The 20,299-nt window shown below is 47.6% G+C and overlaps 1 protein-coding gene across 5 annotated transcripts in view; it reads right to left on the reverse strand.

Annotated features, from left to right (window-relative positions):
- Positions 1-11,968: 11,968 nt before the first annotated feature.
- PIAS2 (protein inhibitor of activated STAT 2) overlaps positions 11,969-20,299 on the reverse strand; it is a 29,653-nt gene continuing 21,322 nt past the window's right edge. Inside the window, exons 11-15 of one of the 5 annotated variants that reach the window (XM_062018344.1) lie at positions 19,845-20,016; positions 17,672-17,811; positions 16,609-16,650; positions 15,835-15,872; positions 11,969-12,749 (exon numbers count right to left, since the gene is read on the reverse strand). In XM_062018344.1, coding sequence (XP_061874328.1) covers positions 12,666-12,749; positions 15,835-15,872; positions 16,609-16,650; positions 17,672-17,811; positions 19,845-20,016 — 476 coding nt within the window. In that variant the 3' untranslated portion in view covers positions 11,969-12,665. Of the gene's footprint in view, positions 12,776-15,834; positions 15,873-16,608; positions 16,651-17,133; positions 17,193-17,671; positions 17,812-19,844; positions 20,017-20,299 lie in introns of those variants that run through there. The other 4 variants (XM_062018342.1, XM_062018345.1, XM_062018343.1 and 1 more) reach the window with 4 other exon arrangements.

Here is a 20,299-nt window from a genome sequence, read left to right on the forward strand (position 1 = left end):
TGCTTGTAAAATGAAAAGTACTGCTTTGTAAAGAAGTGACCATGCATAAATATGCAGGACCACCACAAATGCTTTCACCCCCAATTACAGCCAGATTTGATAAAGCCATTTGTTACTGCCAACACTTTAATCATTACAGTAAGCTGCTCATGACTGCTGCTTGATCAGGGAAGAAGTTATGTTAGAAGATGGGAGTCCCTGGAAGAATGAGAGACTACAAAAATCACTTAGAACTAACCTATCATCACTCAGAAACAAGCAGAAATATTTAACAGTAGCTTTGTTGCAGTGGTGATGCTTTTCACCTCTCCACAGCAGCTCTAAGGGAGTCAGATCTCTTCTGCTTGAAGAGGGTTATATTGGGTGAAAATACAAGGAGGAAGGGTTATTACAAGCCTGGCCACAGATGTGGTGTGAAAGGAAGACGGTGGAACTCTGGATTTGCCTCATCAGCCTGGATTAATGTGATCATTGTGGAGGGCTATTCCACAGCCACTCCCTTTAGTGAGGGTGTCCTTCCTCTGGCCATGACACTGCGCCTTAGCCCTGTGACAGCCATTGCCTCAAAGGGGCACACTGGCCTTGGCAGGTAAAGTCTGAATGCCCCAGGCAGTTGATCCACCTGGGCTTTGAAGTGTCAACTCCTCCATCCCAGACCTGAAAGAGCCCACGGTGGTTTTGCCAGTGTAGAAACCCGATTCTTGTGTCTGGCTGATATTGTGAGCTTTCAAGTCTTAATCTGTTCACTTCCTAAGGAATAAACATCCAGAGATTCCTTAGCAACTTCAAACCCTGCACACGTGGGTTTACTGAGATGGTCATTCCTGACAGAGCTTCTTGAAGTTGTGTTTACTTCCACGTGGGCTTTCCTCAGGACAGCTTTGTTGCATTGCCACTTGGCACACACTGTTCTTTTCAATCAATAACAAAACTTCTCCACCTCCCAGCTAAAACAGATGTGACCTTTTCATTGCAATTTAGCAGATGTTCTCAAATGTAGCAAAGTTAACAGAAAGCTGAGTGGTAGCTCTTATTTAATTCACTGTGGAAAATCTGTCTGCATTCTTCCTGGAGCAGAAAACCACTTCATTCCTTGTGCTTTCCCTTCCTTTCATTCTGTTTTACAGCCAGAATCAAATTAACGTATCAACTAAACTTTCTTGAACCTTTTACATCTGTACCACTCTATTCAACAGCATAATCTAAAATAACCAAACTCAATTTAAAAATGTATCATAATAGTAAATTATTATAAGGGAAGTACTAATTTCATTCTCAAGCAGGGACCTGATGGCAAAGAGACTGTAATTTTTCAGCAATGTCTTTCATTTATTTCCCAAACCAAATCAAGTGCCTTATTGAGATCAGCCCTCAACTCTAAATGAACTTGGTTCAGTTATGTTCCTGTTCAATTGGTGGATGTGGACAAGCAAGCGTGTTTCACTAGCACAAAGGATCACATGATCCATCTCAAACTTACATGTACTGCAAAATGCTCATTTTTACGGCAGCCCTTTTGTGCCAGATTATTTCAAGCCAGCGACAACAGCAGTCTCACTGATTTAAGGAGAACAGAATAAAGGCAACACAGAGACAGTACTTTTGGAAATCATGTGTGCTGCTTTTATGGGTTAGTATCAACACTGAGTGTTCTTCCAAGCCTTCCAGTGAAGGGGGTGAAATAATACCATGTGGCATATTCTACTAGTCACTCAGTCACAACAAATCACAGGCAAACGAAAAGCTGAAATGCTTTCCTAAAGTGCCTGTCTCTCTTCATTGCTAAGGAAGGCCTCCAATGCAGAAACCTCTGCTAAATGCCTAATATTTTGTGAGATGGACCCAAGCATTTCTGAAGAGCAGGCAAAATCTGAAGAGATTGCTTGACTGTAGCCAATCACAGAATCATTCAGGTTGGAGAAAACCTTTAAGCCCGTATAGTCCAATTGTTCCCCCAGCACTGCCACAGCCACCACTAACCCATGTCCCTCAGCCCCACAGCTACACAGCTGTGGGATCCCTGCAGGGATGGAACAGCACCACTGCCCTGGGCAGCCTGGGACAGGGCTGGGCAACTCTTTCAGGGATGAAATTGTTCCCCATCTCAAATCTAAACCTCCCCTGGAGCAGCTCTCCCTGGGAGAATGAGAAGGTCGTCTCCCCTCAGCCTCCTCTTCTCCAGGCTGAACCCCCCCAGGTCTTCAGCTGCTCCCCAGCAGACTCATGCTCCAGCCCCTTCATCAGAAAATAGCAAAAAACCCCTAATCTGCTTCCTGTTAAAAGCTTTAAAGGAATGGAAAGGAATTGCATGTGGTTAGGAAAATGCCTACGAAAGAAACGTTGCAGCCACACCTAATATGTAACTTTATACCCTTCATTACTTGAATTTCAAGATGAAATTGTTTAGTGGGACAGTCGAGGGTCCAAATCCACAGTCTGCTTGAGATGAGTGGTAACAAAGCTAAATAAATGCACGGCATCAGACTAAGGAAACTCTCAGCTTTAAAGGCAGTGCTACCCTGGAAAGTCCCAAAAGCTGTTGATGAAACTATCATCTGCCTTGCAGAGACTATTATACCATAGGATTTTCTGTTCACAGTCTTAAAAAACAAAAGTTAGAGGGTTTTGGCTGTTTACCGGGTTTACTGGCATCAGTTTCACAGATTTTCAAGTAAAATATTGCTCAGGTGCCTTTTTGCTGCCGTACACACCCCCATCTCATGCTCATATAGTACAGAAATACCGTGAAGCTGAAAACTCATAGTGGTATTTTGAGGTCAATAGTCCACTGCTTCCTTAATGAAAAAACTTCAGGGCTGGTCTCTTTTATTTGTCCGAAGACTACGTGAATCATCAGTTGCAAAGAAGCAGTTGCTCCGTAAGGTACCTTTGTTGTAGGGTAGTAAAAGGTTGACCTACTGGAGAGCAGCTCCCAGAGAGGGACCTGGGAGTTCTGGTGTGCAGCAAACTAAACAGGAGCAGCAATGTGTCCTTGTGGGCAAGAAGGCCAATGGCTTACTGCAGGGTATGAAGAAGAGTGTGGGCAGCAGGTCAAGGGAGGTTCTGCTCACCCTCTACTTTGCCCTGGTGAGGCCTCATCTGGAGTCCTGTGTCCAGTTCTGGACTGCTCTGGTCAAGAGAGACAGGGAACTGCTGGAGAGAGGCCAGCACAGGGCCACCAAGATGATCAGGGGACTGGAACAGCTCTGTGATGAGGAAAGGCTGCTGGAGCTGGGGCTGTTCAGCCTGGAGAAGGCTGAGGCCATATCTTATCAATGCTGATAAATCCCTAAAGGGCCAGGGAGGACGGGGCCAGTCTTTGTTCTGTGGTGGCCAGGGACAGGACAAGGAGTAACAGGCACAAGCTGGAACACAGGCAGTGCCACTGGCACAGGAGGAGAAACTCCTTTGGTGCTGAGGTGAGGGAGCCCTGGCCCAAGCTGCCCAGGGAGGGTGTGGAGGCTCCTTCTCGGGAGGTTTCCAACCCCACCTGGACACGTTCCTGTGCCCCCTGATCGAGGGGAACCTTCTTGAGCAGGGAGTTGTGCTGGATGAGCTCTGCAGGGCCCTTCCAACCCCCACCATTCTGAGATTCTGTGCATTAGTAATAAAGTTGGATGTTTTTACTTCTCATGTATCGTTACTAGACATGGGATCCAAATAGATTATCTGCTGAAACACAGATAAACCTGTTGTCTTCAGAGGATCCCCTCAGAGGTACTAATCGTAGGTTTAGCTAAGTGCAATCAGAAAGAAAAGCAAATAGGCTACAGATAGATCTGTGTTAACTGCAGTGTCCCAACATGACTAATACTGCAAATGAGAAAACATTCTAGTTAATACATTTGAACAACACACAAAGAAGACCCCAGATTTACAGAACAAGCAAGGTTGTTGGCTAAGGGGGTGACATTCTTACCCAAGCAGGGTTCAAAATTGAACTGTCCTTGGGAAAATCCTATATAGAAGCAGGTGAGCTCTTCAGATGCCCTCAAAACTCTCGAGATCTGAGGCAACACTGGTGTGGAAGCTGTACAGTAATTAGAGTGCCACCACTGAATTAACACATTCCTTGAGAAAAGAGAGTATAATAGACACAAAATGCAGTTAGGATTTCCTAATCACACTCCTGCTTTCTGCATCCTCCTGGGTGCTTGTTCTTGCTATTTTAGCATCTTACATTTACACTATTGTATTAAACTCTGATCAAGTAAACTTTCAAGTTCTCCTTTGTGTAGATGCTCTGTTGACCAGGACAGGACTATTTTTCATGTCTAGGGCTGGAAGCAGTTTCTGGTAAGAAACACTCAGTCTGGGTGGCTGATACGGCCATTTATTCCATTCACAGTGCTTTACGTACATGAACACGCTGTATAAGTTTGATTTCATATCCTTCTTTTCTGATCTTGGGTTCCTTGGCAGTATTACTGTACAAATTCCCCCCGTTGGTTGACCTCAGAAGTTGATGCTCTCAGCGAAGACGTTCACCCGCTCACTCTGTGCTCGGCTATTTAATTACCTAACGTTCCTAAAAGACATTTTCGGATGAAAATCTGTATTAAGAACGCGTCTTAAGTGACAGCAGATTGTATTTAAAAAGAGGCGATGTCGCCTTCACGTTTCGACACGGAAACGATCAGCCATTTAATCTTTTTCTTTAAAAAAAAAAGGGAATGAATAAGGGGTTACGGCACCGAGCCTGACCACCCGTTCAAAGCAAGACAAAACCTGCTGCTCTGCCACCAAACATCCCAAGAGGGAAAAACCTACCCGGTCCGGCGTGGCGGAGCGCGGCCGCCTCCGTCCTCGCTGAGGGGAAGGGACGGGGCTCCACCTAACGGCCGTTTCCCTGAGCGCCGGCGGAGCCTGAGCGACGGAGGGGAAGGAGCCGGGATTCTCTTCCACCTCCACGCCAGCCACCTGGCGTTCACAGCCACGGCGCTGGCACGGGAGGATCACCAGGGCGAGAGAAAGCCGCCGCGCCCTGCCTGCCGCCGCCGCCCGCACCGCGGGAGCCGCCGCCCCTCTGAGGGACGCGGGAGGCGATGGCCGGGGGCCGCGGCGGCCTTGGGGGACCCCTGGGAAGGAGCTCCGGCAAGCAGCGGCCAGGAGACCACAGCAGCGGGAACGGGCGCCTCACCTGCGGAGATGGGTCGCAGTGGGAGCAGGCGGCCGAGCGGGGCAGGGACTTTCCCCCCACGCCCTCCCGCCCCGCCGCCGTGAGGGGACGCCGGCCGCCCCTCAGCACACGGCGGGCGGCCCGGGCAGCGCTCGGCACAGGGGGAGGGGGTGTCTAAGCCGGGCAACAGCTGATCGCGGCTGTTCCCGCCTCCCGCGGCTCGGCCGAGGCGGCGGCAGGTGCGGCCCGGGGCCGTCCGCCGCGACGGTGAGTGCTCCCGCGGGCAGGACGCGGCGGAGGGAGCGCGCCGCCATCACCCCGGCCGTGCGTGGCACAGCCCTGCCCTGGCCTCGGCGCCGGCCGGAGCAGCCCCGCCGGGGCAGCGGCGTCGCGGGAGTCTCTCCTCATTCCACCCTCTCAGCCCTGGGGCTGTCCGAGGATGGGGAGGCGGCTCCCGCGCTCTCGGGATGTGGGACTCGGGCTCTCTGCTGAGCTGATTTAGTTGGTTTCATTCGCTCCACATGCTGTTTGGTCAGAAGGGCGCTAGGTGTAGGGGTGGGGAGGGTGCCGCTGCTTCTTTCTGCCCCTTTTGCAGGTGCAGGGAGTTCATCCTATCACTCCAGGTCAAGAATCCGAACGTTTTCGGTACGTTCTGCTCACCAAAATCACTTACAAGCTTTGGGGTTAGATCCTGATCATCAGTGTCTGTCAGGAGATAACAGCATTGATTGCAGTGAGACTGGGAGTGGGCTGTGCCTACGTGTGAAATACATGCCCTATAAAGTGCTGCACTGCACTAAAGCTTCAGGAGGAATTGGTCTGACCTGAATCAAATCAGCAGCGTTTCCTCGGGGAAATCAAATCTATTAGAAACACCACAGGGTGGGTTGCACGGTTTTGTTTCATTTTCAGTTTGTTACAGTAGGAATTTGAACATCTTTAAGAGAAAGACATGCCCTGCAGAAGAGGAAGGCATTGCTGACAGCCAGGGATAAGCAAAGCTGCAGTACAGGCTACCCACACGATGTAATGCAGTGGTTAAAGGACCAAGGTCATTGTTTGGCTGCGGTGGTTATGAAACCTGAGGGGTTTGGCTGAAGTTTGTATAAAGCAATGATGCTTGTCCTACAAATAACTGCTTTCATCTCCTTAGGTTTTTGCTTGCTGTTGTACTTGGAAGAACTGAATGCCTGTGCAGCAAGCATTTCACAGCAAGATAACTTTGAGCTGGTTTCTGCCTCATAGAGACCTATCTAACAGGTCTTTAATTAAGAAAGAATGTCTTAATTAAGATGACTGTTAGTTTTTAATTGGCCTTTGTGGGTTTAGTTGCGTTTATGACCAAGAGAAAGTGATGTCAATGCTTTTCCCTGTCATGGAACACTGGTAGCTCCATTTTGGCATTTGTGTAATGAAGTGGTAAGTAAGATGTTTGGAAGTGGGTAGCATTTATTAATACATAACCCTGGACCTCTTGCCAGAAGGCCTAGTACGACATTACTATGGATGTTGGACTGAGCTCTTTTCTAATAAACCAGATTTTATTAACAAGCTAATTAGCAGAAACTTCAGAATGGTTTACCCAGATTTATTAACAAAAACGGCTGCTACGATATAACAAAGTGAATTAAAAGTGAACCAGCAACGTTAAGCTCTTAAAAATACACATTCAGGCCAAGGGATGAACCAAAGAATAACAAAGGAGTGCTGCTAAACCTAAACTTGTCTCTCAGTATTAGCTTCCAGCAGGCTGAAAGCTTCATGCCCATGCTTTGCCATAGGCAAAAAGTACTAGTGCAGTAATGTTGAAGACACCAGACCTTCAGTTTTTGGGAAGGGAAACAGTCTTGCAGCTGAGCAAGGGGCACAAAGTTGGAAATAAAGATTTGTTGGCGCTGTTGGCATTGGGCTGTCATGAGACTTGTCAACAGAAGCTTTGAGGTCGCTTAAAGAGGCACCGTGGGCTTAAAATACCAGAAAGAAATGAACTCTTATGGATATCTCTGTAAATAAATACAATCTAGTTTCCAATAAATGTATTGGAAACTTGAAGACAAGGGGAAAATGCAGGTTTCTGTGAAAGGTGGGATCTGTGCTAGTTAAATATTTACCCAAAGTAAATGCCACTTGTTCCATTTATGTAGTGATTTTGCCTGGGCCAGGGTGGGCCAGGGTTTGGAAGCTGGGGGAGCTACAGGGCTGGCTTCTTTAAACTAAGAGCTGCCAGAAGCTTCCCCTGTAGCTCACAGGGCTCATGCCAGGCAAGTCTAAGCTGGACCCAAAGCTGACCCAGGCCTGGCCAGTTAGTGACTGAGGTAACCCCTCTGGGAACAACGTCTTGGAGAAGGGGGAGAAGTTGCTGAACTGCAGCAGCAACAGGGACTGAGACTGTGAAAACATCTCCACACACACCAAGGTCAGGGGAGAAGGAGGGGAGGAGGGTGCTCAGGCCCTGGCAGAGAGATTCCCCTGTGCCCTGTGCTGCAGCCCATGGTGAGGCAGCTGTGCCCCTGCAGCCCATGGAGGCCATGAGGAGCAGAGACCCACGGGCAGCCCGTGGAGGAGCCCACGCCGCAGCGGGTGGGTGCCTGAAGGAGGCTGTGACTGCGTGGGAAGCTCACCCTGGAGCGAGCTCCTGGCAGGGCCTGGGAGCCCGTGGGGAGAGAGGAGCCCAGGCCAGAGCAGGGTTGCTGTCAGGGCTCGTGACGCCGTGAGGGCCCCGGGCTGGAGCAGCCTGTCCCTGAAGGACTGTTCTCCTGTGGGTGACCCACGCTGGGGCAGGCTGTGAGGAGCTGCCCCGTGACAGGCCCCGTGCTGGGGCAGGGTGTGAGGAGCTGCAGCCCGTGGGAAGGAGCCACGCTGGAGCAGTTGGTGAGGGACTGTGTCCCGTGGGAGGGACCCACAGTGCAGCAGTGGGAAGTGTGAGGAGGCCTCTCCCTGAGCAGCAGCAGCGGCAAAGCCCATCTGTGATGAACTGACCGTAACCCCCGTCCCCCATCCCCTGCGCTGCTGGGGGGAAGGAAGGACAGTCCTGGGCAGAGGGAGGGGTGGGGGGAGGTGTTGTATGATTCAGTTTTATTGCCCATCTCCCTGCTCTGATTGTTCATGAATGAATCAAACCTTTTTCTCTCCAAGTTGAGTCCGTTTTGCCCCTGACACTAATTGCTGAGTGATCTCTCTGCCCTTATCTCAATTCACAAACCTCTCACTATATTTCTCTCTGCCCTGTCCAGTTTAGGGGGGGGAGTGATATTACAACTTGGTGAGCACCTGGCACCCAGCCAGGGCTGAACCACCACGATTATGAAAGCATATAATTAGGAAACGTAAAGAGTATGTATGCACACTTCTGAACAGTAAAGTATTTATGTTATAAGTGCATATGCCATGGCTCTAGCACTCAACTCTTGCTCAGAGTACTGATTTTAATTTTCTTTTTACCACAGAACAATTTAAAAATGGAGAAATCATAAAAGTAGAAAAGGAAAACGCTGGTGCTGTTCTCTCCAAAGGGAAAAGTGAAGAAAGAAATAGTCCAAGGTCTCAGAAGAAGCATGTAAGTTTTGCTCAAAGGAGACTTTGTGTGCCAAGACACCCTAAAATGCTCTACAAAAGAAATATAGTTGGTTATTAGGGAACTGAAGAATAAATCTGCAGAACAAATTCAGAAATAAAGTGCCTTGGTTTAAGGTGGGTCACAGATGAAACCATGAGTGCACTCAGAAAGGTTTCTTGGTTGTACTACATTTTCTTTCACAGAAAAATAGGGGTAGGTCAGTGGTTGTGTCTGTTGCAGACTTTGGGGTAGGAGTGAAAGTTCAACTATAGGGGAGGATGGGGAAATGGTACGTGGCTGGGGTGGGGAGAGAACAGGCTGCTGCCTAGGTTGGATTTTTCTCATCTTGGAAGAAAGAATTGGTTACTTTCAGTAGAAGTTTGGGCTTTGTTTGTTGTTTTTTTCCTTAGTAAGAACTATTTTCTTGAGAAATGTAATGAAAAAGTTGAATAACAGAATGTTGAGGGCTGGAAGGGACCTGGAAAGCTCATCCAGTGCAACCCCCCTGCCAGAGCAGGACCACCTAGAGCAGGGCACACAGGAACTCATCCAGCTGGGTTGGAATGTCTCCAGAGAAGGAGACTCCACAGCCCATCTGGGCAGCCCCTTCCAGTGCTCCCTCACCTCAACAGAAAAGAAGCTTTTCCTTGTCTTACTTTGGAACCTCTTCTGTTCCAGCTTGTCCTCATTGCCCCTTGTCCTATCATTGGCCATCACTGAGCACAGCCTGGCTCCATCCTCCTCACACCCACCCTTGATGCATTTGTAAACATGAATGAGGTCACCCCTGAGTCTCCTCCTTTTCATAGAACCACAGAATGGTAGAGGTTGGAAGGGACCTTTAGAGATCATCCAGTCCAACCCCCCTGCAGAAGCAGGTCCCACCTAGATCAGGTCACACAGGAACGTGTCCAGACGAGTCTTTTTCAAGATCCAAAGTTAGCATGAGAATATGCAGTAATAAGAGTTATACCAAAAGTGTATCTCTTCACGTAAAAATCCCTCTTCTGTCTCCTACCTACCACTCTGCTTTAAGCTGAGCTCTTTTGGTGTTTGTTTCTTTTACTTACTGTCCTTGCAGGGGGGCAGGTTCCCTGTGTTCAGATGCACTTGTGGAGACTGTTACAAACCTTTGTCGCTGTAGCAACAGAAATGCGGATTCCCTTATTTCCGTGCCATGTGCAAGCTGAGGAGTCCATTTAAGCGTCTTTACAGGAAAATATTATTACAGTCTATTTAATATATAAGCTGCAGATGTGGGATGTGAGTTTTGTGTTTGTTTGATAATTCCCATCATGTTTTTCCTCCCAATTCTGGCACTTTTTTTTCCCATGTCCTTATGAAGCACCTCAGGCGTTAAAGGGATTTGCAAGAATAACCACTTTAACTGCACTCCTGTGACCCACAGGTGATTGTCATCACAGAACGAGACAGGCCAAGATTAGTGAAATCTCATCTCCCTCGGCCAAGTTGTCACGTGTTGAACAGCTTGTTTAACAGAGAATTACCAGGGCTTCTGAGGGTCAAGAGGGTGTGGGGTATTTTTGTCCCTGCACATTGAAGGGGGGGAACTGTTCTTAGCAAATGGTAGAATTATGGAAATAAGAAAAAATTCTTTCTCGGATACCACTTATGAGAGGGGCTAATTAAAATCTCTGAAGAGGTTTTTGGCTGAGTATATTGGCTACAAAAGGAGAAGACTTTGCTCTTCCTGAAACCAGAAGAGTGGCTCATCTGAAAAGCCCCAGAGATGGAGATTAGGTGTGGGAGCAAGCCTTGGCAAAGTGAGGGGCAGCAGTGGGAGGAGAAGAGAAGGATGTGTGTGGCAGCTCTGACGAGAGCTGCAGTTTGCAGTTGTGTTGCTCAGACTCTCCTGTAATGTTTACCAGGGATGAGCTGTTCGGTCTCTGTGAAAAAAAACCTTCATTTTTGTGGCAGCTGACATTTTGTGGTATGAAATCTGAGCTCTGTTTTAAAGTAAAGCATGCCAAAAATGTGAACCATTGTTTGTAACACCGAGCTTTAACAGCATGAGCAACTTTATTTCTTCTTCAGATTGTGGCTTTAATAACAAATGGTAAACGCTTACAGCTCCACAGATACATCCGTGTACTTTAAAAGGAAGCAATAGCTGATGCTCTTTTTTTTCCTCCCCTATCCAGGTGAATTTCAGAGCAGATCTGAGTTATCATGAGCAATACTAAGAATGTGTCAGCAGTTGCTCATGTTGATCATGACACATCAACAAGAGTCCTTGGTATTTAACATGGGTGTCTTTGCTTCAGCCAGAGCAACTCGATTCACAGACACATGAAAAGATGAACAAGGAAGATGTACCACAACCAAGTCTTGTAAGGATTTGTTTGGCTCTGTGTTCTTCCACTCCCCTTTCCTTTTTAATCTAAAGACAGGGAAATGGTTTGCTCAGAGCCTTGTCAGTCTTGTGGGATCTTTGTTACATGATGTGAATCAAGCTGTGTGTTACAGAAGCTCAGTCCTCAGCATGCAGGCTGGGCAATGTTGGAGTAGAGCTTTAAAGGGAGACCCTGTGACCATCCTTACCTGCTTCTCCCTGTGGAGAAAGACACTTTCAAAAAAAGGTTCTCAGTAGGAACCTTAGTTTGATTTCTAGACTAACACCTTGTTTCTCCAAGCTGCTGTGAGGGGCTGTCTCTTGTTATTTCCCCTGTCTTTGATGTCTATGGAGTTAACAAGTTGTGAAGTGATTTGGAGCATGACTGCAGGATTCCTGCCGTGTTATTTTGCTGTGGCTGCTACCCTGAGCTGGTGATTCTGAATACAAATAAAAAAAATAATGACACCCAAAACAGATTTTAAGATCCTAGGAACTTCAGAAACTGAAAGAGATCCCTCAGAAGAAGAAGAAACTGCTGGAGAGGCCAGCACAGGGCAACCAAGATGATCAGGGGAATGGAACACGGAGGGGTGTCCTGCAGTGACAGAAACCAGGAGGAGCCAGAGATCCTAGAAAATAATCCCACAAGTCAGACATTCCTTCTGATTTACAGCTGCCAAGGAAAGCACACGCTTCAACTTGATCAGCTGGTGAGAGAGTCGCAGTTCCCAGGAGCACAAGTCATCCAACTTTTTTAAAGGCTTGTTTACTGTCACTGCTTAGATGTATCTAACTAGAAAGTCACCTAGAGCTCAGCTGTGCCTGCTTCGAAGTGTTGGGTGGTGGTGATGGTGTCCTTCCTCCAGAGGTTGCGTAAGGCAGGGTTGCATAGCTTGTTTATCCCCTCCCCAGCCCAAAGCACATTAAGAGGAAGAAGTCACAGCTTAGGATTTCATTGCATTTGTGAAAGACATGAATTCAGCAGAAAAAACAACAACAAACAAACAAATGATAGGATCCCCTTTACAACATCTTCCCTGACCTCCTCAGGTCGGGAGGAAGAGACATGGCTACTTCACAAAGCTTCACTGTCTTAAAGGAAGCTGAAACATGAAAATACTAGAAACTCACCAGAGTCCACGCACCTGCCCCACTGTCCAGGGTGGCAGGGGTGGTGGTCTAGAGCGTTTAAGTGCTTGTTTTTTTCCTTTAATTAAACTCCCCTTTGTTTTTACATTATTGCTGTGTTTTACAATAAAAAACAACATTCAGAAAACCTAACCAGCAGCAAAAAGTCAATTCCCCAAGAACAAGGCCAAAGCATTATCTGAAGAGGCATTTTCTCTACTGGCTATTTAAAGAAAAAACCCACAACCCCTAGAACAAGAGAGAAACAAAATCCAGCCCCATCTATCCCCTGTCTCTAGTGTAGATGATTTTACATCACTCTCCAGAAAGGCAAATCCTTGCAATAAATATCAGCGTTAACATTCCGAGATGGCAAAGTTCCAGAGAGACAAAAAGCTGTGTGGGGTGTCCCTGGGAGCGAGTCCCTGCACTCTCAGTCCAGGGAGATGATGTCGGGAGCGCTGCCGCTGCTGGTTATGACGCCCGTCTCGGCCCTGCCCGAGGAGCTAACGTGCGTGCTGCTCTCGTCGTGGCTGGTAGAGGTGATGATGGTGCCAGGCGTGCTGCTGCTTGTTAAGGTTGAGGTGAGACTATCCAAAAACATAGGAGGACAGTACTGCTTGAAACAAACAATGAAGAATGAAGAGACTAACCGCACAAGGGAAATGTATGCTCTGAAGATACATCTTCCCTACAACAAGCACAAACCACGTCATTAGCAGAACCTCGTTAACACACACATCGCAGGAACCTGAGTTCTGCTGGCTGGCAAGTACACAAGCAGAGGTGGCAGCCACAAGCCCTTTGCCCCCATCCTCCCCAGTGTTATCTAATGTTTAGTAGCACATGGATAAACACTGCTGTGACCACACAATCACAAAAACACATGAGCCTCTGGAGAACATTCATCGCCTGCAGCTACTGGGCACAAGCACAGGTGGCAAAGAAGCCAGTGGCATCCTGGGGGTTATTAAGAAAAGAGTGTCCAGCAGGTCAAGGGAAGTTCTCCTCACCCTCTGCCCTGCTGAGGCCTCAGCTGGAGTCATGTGTCCAGTGCACAAGAGGAACAGGTACTGCTGGGGAAAGGTCAGCACAGGGCTACTGAGATGTTGAGGTGACTGAACATCTGACTACATAAGGCTGTGGGATCTGGAGAAGAGAAGGCTGAGGGGAGACCTTATCAATGAGAAATCCCTAAAGGGTGGGTATTGAGAGGATGGGGCCAGTCTTTGTTCTGTGGTGGCCAGTGACAGGACAAGGGCTAACAGACACAGGCTAGAACACAAACAATTCCACTTAAACATAAGGAAAAAACACTTTACTGAAGGGCCCAGGATGCCCAGGGAGGGTGTGGAGGCTCCTTCTTGGGAGGTTTCCAACCCCACCTGGACACGTTCCTGTTCCCCTGATTGAGGGGAATCTGCTTGAGCAGGGGCTGGATGAGCTCTGGAGATCCCATCCGACCCCCACCATTCAGGGATTCTGCAATTTTAGGCTCCTTTCATCATGAAAGGTGGCAGGATAATTTCTGCTACTGGAGTGGAGGTTGGAATGATTTCATCTCCCCTCAAGATGCTCCTTCAGAGTGTATCCCTGCAGTGATACCTGTCTGGGGGGGCCCTCAACATTTTTAGCACTGACAAATGGGCTGGAAACCTGTGTATTCTAATCTCAATCCCCCACATTTCAAGGCTGGAGTCTGCCTGTGTAAGAATCTAGTTACAGCAAGACATTCTCCCTAACTGTGTAAGTTTCCAGGGAAGGAAAAGCACTGCCTAGTTACTTTTTACCTACAAAACTTCCCTGTAATCCAAAGCCAGTGGGGTTTAGGTGTTACCTGCTGGGATTTACTACAAAGTGTTCAGCCATGTGCCCACCAAATTGTTTGACATAAACTGTCTTCATTAATCTCTTGCTAATATCAAAAACTGCTAAGCCTCTCTCCATCATTTTTTAACAATCACAGAGCACAGGTGAGGTGCCTGAGGACAGGAGAAAGGCCAATGTCACTCCAGTCTGCAAAAAGGGCAGGAAGGACGACCCAGGAAACTGCAGGCCACCTCCATCCCTGGAAAAGTGACGGAACATCTCATCCTGAATGGTATCACTGAACATAGGAAGGATAAGATGGTTATCAGGGGGAGTCAACATGGCTTCATCAAGGGGAAATCCTGTTTGACCATCCTGATATCCTTCTCTGAGTGCATAACCGGCTGGCTAGATGAGGGAAGAGCAGTGGATGTCATCTACCTTGACTCCAGCAAGGCTTTTGACACTGTCTCCCACAACATCCTCATCAGAAAGCTCAGGCAGTGTGGCTTGGATGAGTGGACAGTGAGGTGGATCGAGAGCTGGCTGAATGACAGAGCCCAGAGGGTGGTGATCAGTGGCACAGAGTCAAGTTGGAGGCCTGTGGAGTTCTGGGGCCAGTCTTATTGAACATCTTCATCAATGACCTGGATGAGGGGACAGAGTGTACCCTCAGCAAGTTCCCTGATGGCACCAAACTGGGAGGACCGGCTGATTCCCCAGAGGCTGTGCTGCCATTCAGCGGGATCTCAACTGGCTTGAGAGTTGGGCAGAGGGGAACCTCCTGAGGTTCAACAAGTGCAAAGTTCTGCATCTGGGAAGGAACAGCCCCATGCACCAGTACAGGCTGTGGGTTGAACTGCTGGAGAGCAGCTCTGCAGAGAGAGACCTGGGAGTCCTGATTGATAATAAACTAAATATGAGCCAGCAATGTGCCCTCATGGCCAAGAAACAAATGGCATCCTGGGATGCATCAAGAAGAGTGTGGGCAGCAGGTCAAAGGAGGTTCTTCTCCCTCTCTACTCTGCCCTGCTGAGGCCTCATCTGGAATCCTGTGTCCAGTTTTGGGCTCCTCAGCTCAAGGGGGACAGGGAACTGCTGGAGAGAGGCCAGTGCAGGGCCACCAAGATGATCAGGGGACTGGAGCATCTTTCATACAAGGAAAGGCTGTGGGACCTGGGGCTGTTTAGTCTGGAGGAGACTGAGGGGGGATCTTATTAACATTTATAAATATCTAAAAGGTGGGTGTCAGAAGGTTGGGGCAGCACTTTTTTCTGTTGTATCTAGCAACAGGACAAGGCGTGATGGGATGAAGCTGGAACACAAAAAGTTCCACTTAGACATAAGAAAAAAACTCTGTCACTGTGAGGTGAGGGAGCCCTGGCACAGGCTGTCCAGAGGGGTTGTGGAGTCTCCTTCCTTGGAGGTCTGCAAGACCCACCTGGACACGTTCCTGTGCGACCTGATCTAGGTGACCCTGCTCCTGCAGGGGGGTTGGACTGGATGATCTCTAAAGGTCCCTTCCAACCCCTACCATTCTGTGGTTCTATGAAAACCAACAGACAGAACAGTATATTTACAGAGCTTAATCTGACTTAATCTATGCAGTATGAGCAAAGAGGATGAAGTATATGGTGGCTGTATTCAGGTTATCTGCTTAAGAAAGGCAAACAAAGGGCCAGGAGGGCCTGGATTTCTCCTAGTGAGCCTGAACTGAACCCTCCCCGTTCATGTACCCTTGCAGCCACCTCTTAGGAGAACAGATTTACCTGGTCTGTGGTTAGGTCTAAGCAAACATGGTGTGGATGACAACAGGACCCAAAAAATAGTCTCAAAAATTAACCCCCAAGCAGTTCAGAAACATACCTGTGAATCGACTGGGATTAGTGAAAGGAAATCCAGACCTAGAAAGAAGAGAAGGACAATAAATGGACACATCTTTCTTCTATTCACACACAACAAATTTAAAGGAACTTTGTGGTTGTGGGACAGGTGTTTGCCATTGTTACAGAGTTTCTAAATGGAATATATCACTGTGACACCACTCTCAACAACTACTTCAGGCAGCAGCAAAACGAGTTATCTAGTACAAGTGGCTCTTGAGGAATGAGAATGATGCAATGACTTTATTATTCACTGGGTATTGCAGGGTGGGTCAATGCGGTTGCTTAGATGGAGGTTGCCATTTGGAGCTGTTGGTTCATAATGCAAGTTTCACTGCATATTGTACCTGACTTTGGCCAAACTGGGACATGAAGAGTGTGTCATCACATTAAGGATGCTGGAATGAAGTAAAGGCACAACATGCACAAGTCCAAAAACAAGCAGCAGGTCTCTTCCTCCACCCACGGGCAGCCAATAAGGAAACATTTCTAATATCATCCCCGTTTTGTGTCTAGACAAATAGAAGGAATGAAGAAGAGGAAACTACAAGTAGTTCAAGGTATATCCTCCAAGAGCAGTGACAATTAGCATGTGTCTCATGCACCATTAGTGTAAGCATTAAGGGCAAGATACTGGAAAAGATTATTAGACCAATGAGAAATTGCAGCCTTTTGTTTTGTTTCTCAATATTGGCCTTGTGTTTGCTATGTCAACAGAAAAAAAATGGTGGAACTTCCTCCCTCCATCTTCCCTCACCTCCAAATCTGTTCTGGCCAGCAGCATCTCTCCTCCTCTTCTCTGTTAGAGAAAAATTTTGAAGGAGATGTAAGCTCATGTGCTTTGATAGAATTGTCAGCTTTTGTTACAGAACTTCAGTTGATTTGAGATGGAGAACAGCTCCGAGACTTCCACTCTCTGGGCTTACTCTCCTGTCCAATTTGGGAAGGCAACTTCTGATTTCTTAACGAGGGAGATGCAGAGGGAGGGAGCAGCAAGGGAACCAAAATGGACAGAGGAATAAGGGGAATGATATCTGCCCCATTGCCAAACTGGTGCTGAAAGAAGAGGAAAAAACCCAGAGATGTGGCAGGGGAGAAATGGACACAGGCAATGGAGGGAGAGGGGACAGGGAAGTACAGGAGGCCCACATGACACCTGTCACCACAAGTCACCATTTCCTGAGCTTCGGGTTCATTACAGCTTGGCAAAGAGACCCCCCCAAGCCCCTGTACGCAGTGTTCTTGTCACGGAGCCAGGATAGAAAACAATCAGTATCCCCACCTTGCGTCTGATACTTAGCAGCAGTGTTGAAGAATACATCATAGGCATTTAGGGGATGTCTAGGTAAAGAAAGTCAATAGAGGTCAGCTTACATATTGTAGCTCACCTTAACCTTTTTCATACAGTCTAGACAAGAGTCCCACCAGAATCAGGGAGCAGAACATCTCTACCTCTAGGGTCGGGATCAGGGAGCACCGTCACGCCTCTAGAGCTTAAATAAGCAGCTACTGGCCCTGGCAGCTACAAAAGGTGACAAGGAGGTGTCTGCTCCCAGCCTGACTACAGCATTCCTGGCTGCTGTGTCCAAGTGCCAATCTGCACCCCAGAAGGAAGGTGTTTCACATCGCTGTCACGAAGTGCAGCCTGAAACTGGGGAACACAGCCTGTGCTGGACTTGTCTACACCATCACCTCAGGACAAGACTGCACAGTGTCCTGTTCCATTCAAAAACAGAACCAAAACAACCACAGAAACTTCACCCACTTATTTACCCACCCCACATATTAATAAATACAGGTGAAAAGCAGCCACCACCTACCTGGCAAGTCGGATGAAATACTGGATATCGGTGGGTGATGGAATGGCACTGGGTAGTCTGTTAACGAAGGGGGAACAGCAGCAGCGTCAACCGTTGTCACACTCGGCACTCTGACAGTGGATGGCTGATACATGAGCACCCTGTTTCGAACAGCAGGGGAAATTACAAACAACCTGGCCGTTAGTGAGGTAGGGAAGGGGAGTGACGCACCGCCGTGTGCTCTCAGTCACAACGTCACTGCGGTGCAGCTGCCCCCTACACAGCATCCCACCCAGACCTCCTTTCATAACAGCCATCATAATGACATGGCTTTATCTTGTCTCTCAACAGCAGCTGTGGCATAAGAGCAAGCTGGCATTGAAACAAAGCACGGTGCTCGAGTCAGTTGGCAGAGTCTACAACTCAAACGCCAATTGTTTCTGTGGATGTGCAGGTTGCTGGAGCTGGGAGGAGAGCCCTCACTTCCACTTCTCCACATCAACAAGCACCAGGAGCATGACTGCCCCTTATTCAGCCCCCCTGAGCACAGACCACACATGCAGGAGTTAAATGTCAAAGCCAGCTTTACCCACAGCCCAAGCCTGAGCTAAGTTTCACTCTTCACCAGCTTGCAACTAGTCCAAACTCTTCTGCAGCCTTTGGCCTTGTTACTTCACAGCACCATTAAAGCCAACACTAGACATACACACACATGATAAAACACTTCATAAACTCCAGGTCAGGTGGAAACACCCAAAACCCTGCTCACAGCTCCAAGCCCACCAGCTGTGACTGTTGGCCACTCACAGCTTCCTCTCCAGGCTGCTGCTTTGATGCTTTTTTAAAACGCTACTTCTGACTTCAGACCTTCCCATCTCAATCACCTTACATTTCAGCCTACCTTGCTTCTGCCTACAGGGAGACACCCCATGGTTTTACCAAAGTGAGGTGGAAATTATTCCAGAAGAAGCCATCCCGCAAAAGCCTGGCTTCCACTTGAAGGATGAAAACACACCATTTCTATACACAGTAAGGAAAACACATCAGCCACGACAGGCAAGAAAACTTAGTCCTTCTAGAGTTATAGTTGCAGGTAGGTATCTCAGTCACAAAGGAGCACAGAAGGAAATCTTGGTGCCTCTGGAAACTCTATTAAGATATGTAAGAAAAAAGCTACAAATGCAAGAAAGTCTCTTGCAGGACTCCTGCAATTCTCACAAAAAGCCAACAGCATTTCAGGATCGCTGCTGAAAGCTGTTGAAGATGACCAGCTCCTTGGCTCAAAGACACTCCTGGGGACTAGAGACATGGGACACATACTCCTTACTTCAAGAGCCAGCAAAACAGTTAGGAGTTCGACTATTATTTTAGTACAAGACATAAGCCACTACACAGTGACAAACACCTCACACACAAAGCAGCACTAAGCAGCTGTTACTAAAAGCACTTGGGATTGCAGTGACTCCTGTCCAGCCCAACCAGTGCCCCTCTCTTCCTGCACCCTACACGGCAAGAGCAAGAACCTCCTGGAAGCCACAAACAGTAACTGCATCCAGACAGACAGAAGAGATAACAGGAAAAGAGCTGGTGAAGCCCACTGCTGAAGTCAAGGATGACTGTGAAGATAAGCAGTTGAATGAGGACTTGTGTCATTAGTTGAGCAGGACTGACCGACAATCCCAGCCGACAAAAGTGTCCAAGACATTCTATAGTTTAACAGAGAGGAAGGAAAAGCTTGTCCTGACTCCTCCTTCCAAGACTGACAGGATGGATGGAATTCACAATACAGACTATTTTCCTGAGCACCAGAGCAGGTCAGATAAAGGGTGTTAGCAGTGACAGAAAAGCCTTTCAAGATGGCACTAACTTCACAAGAGTGCATAAAGCTCCTCAACTTGACACAATCTGCTTTCTCAAGAGAATCCTGGCCCTTAGCTTAACCAACTTCCTTCTCTACAGAGAAATTGCACAGCAACAGTCAGTGCAAGTCTTTAGTGAGATGTAAAACTATTTAATAGTACTTTGCCTGTACAAAGGTACTGTGTATCAATACAACCTTCTGCAAGGAGAGGCCTAGAAATTCTCCTCTGGAGGTGTGGAGCTGGATCCCAAAGACAGATGACAAGTCCGTGTGTCTACACATCAGTTTATCTGAGACATTACAGAGTAAGAACCAACTTTAAAATTGACAAACCCTTTGTTTGGGCTTCCTTGCGTTTCAGACATAAATATGCACTTCCTTTCGTCAGCAGGATCTTCCTCTTCATCAGAAGAGCTTTCTACTGTCAAGTCAATAACGTCAACTTTCTTCTTGTTTGCCTCACTGGCCACGGTCACAGAACACAGTTTGCTAACAACACTGGAACCTAAACAAGAAAAGAAAGTCTTTTTAAAAGGCTGTTGACACCAGCAGCTTCTATTTCCAACAGAAGCAGGAACTGAAATCCTGGTTTAGCTCATCTTCCTTCCCACTCCAGGGAATGTTACGGCCCAGGAGCTGTTTTGTTATTATTCTGTATCATGTTGGGAGTATTAAAGACAAATTTTAATCTTCACATACCCATTTAAGGGCCTATAACAAGAGCAACCTTTCATTTTATCAACAGCTATTACAAAAAAAGCAAAGCCTGAGCCCCAAAATGTACGCTT

The sequence above is a fragment of the Colius striatus genome, chromosome Z (genome assembly GCF_028858725.1).
Source record: "Colius striatus isolate bColStr4 chromosome Z, bColStr4.1.hap1, whole genome shotgun sequence".
In the NCBI taxonomy this organism is placed as follows: Eukaryota; Metazoa; Chordata; class Aves; order Coliiformes; family Coliidae; genus Colius; species Colius striatus.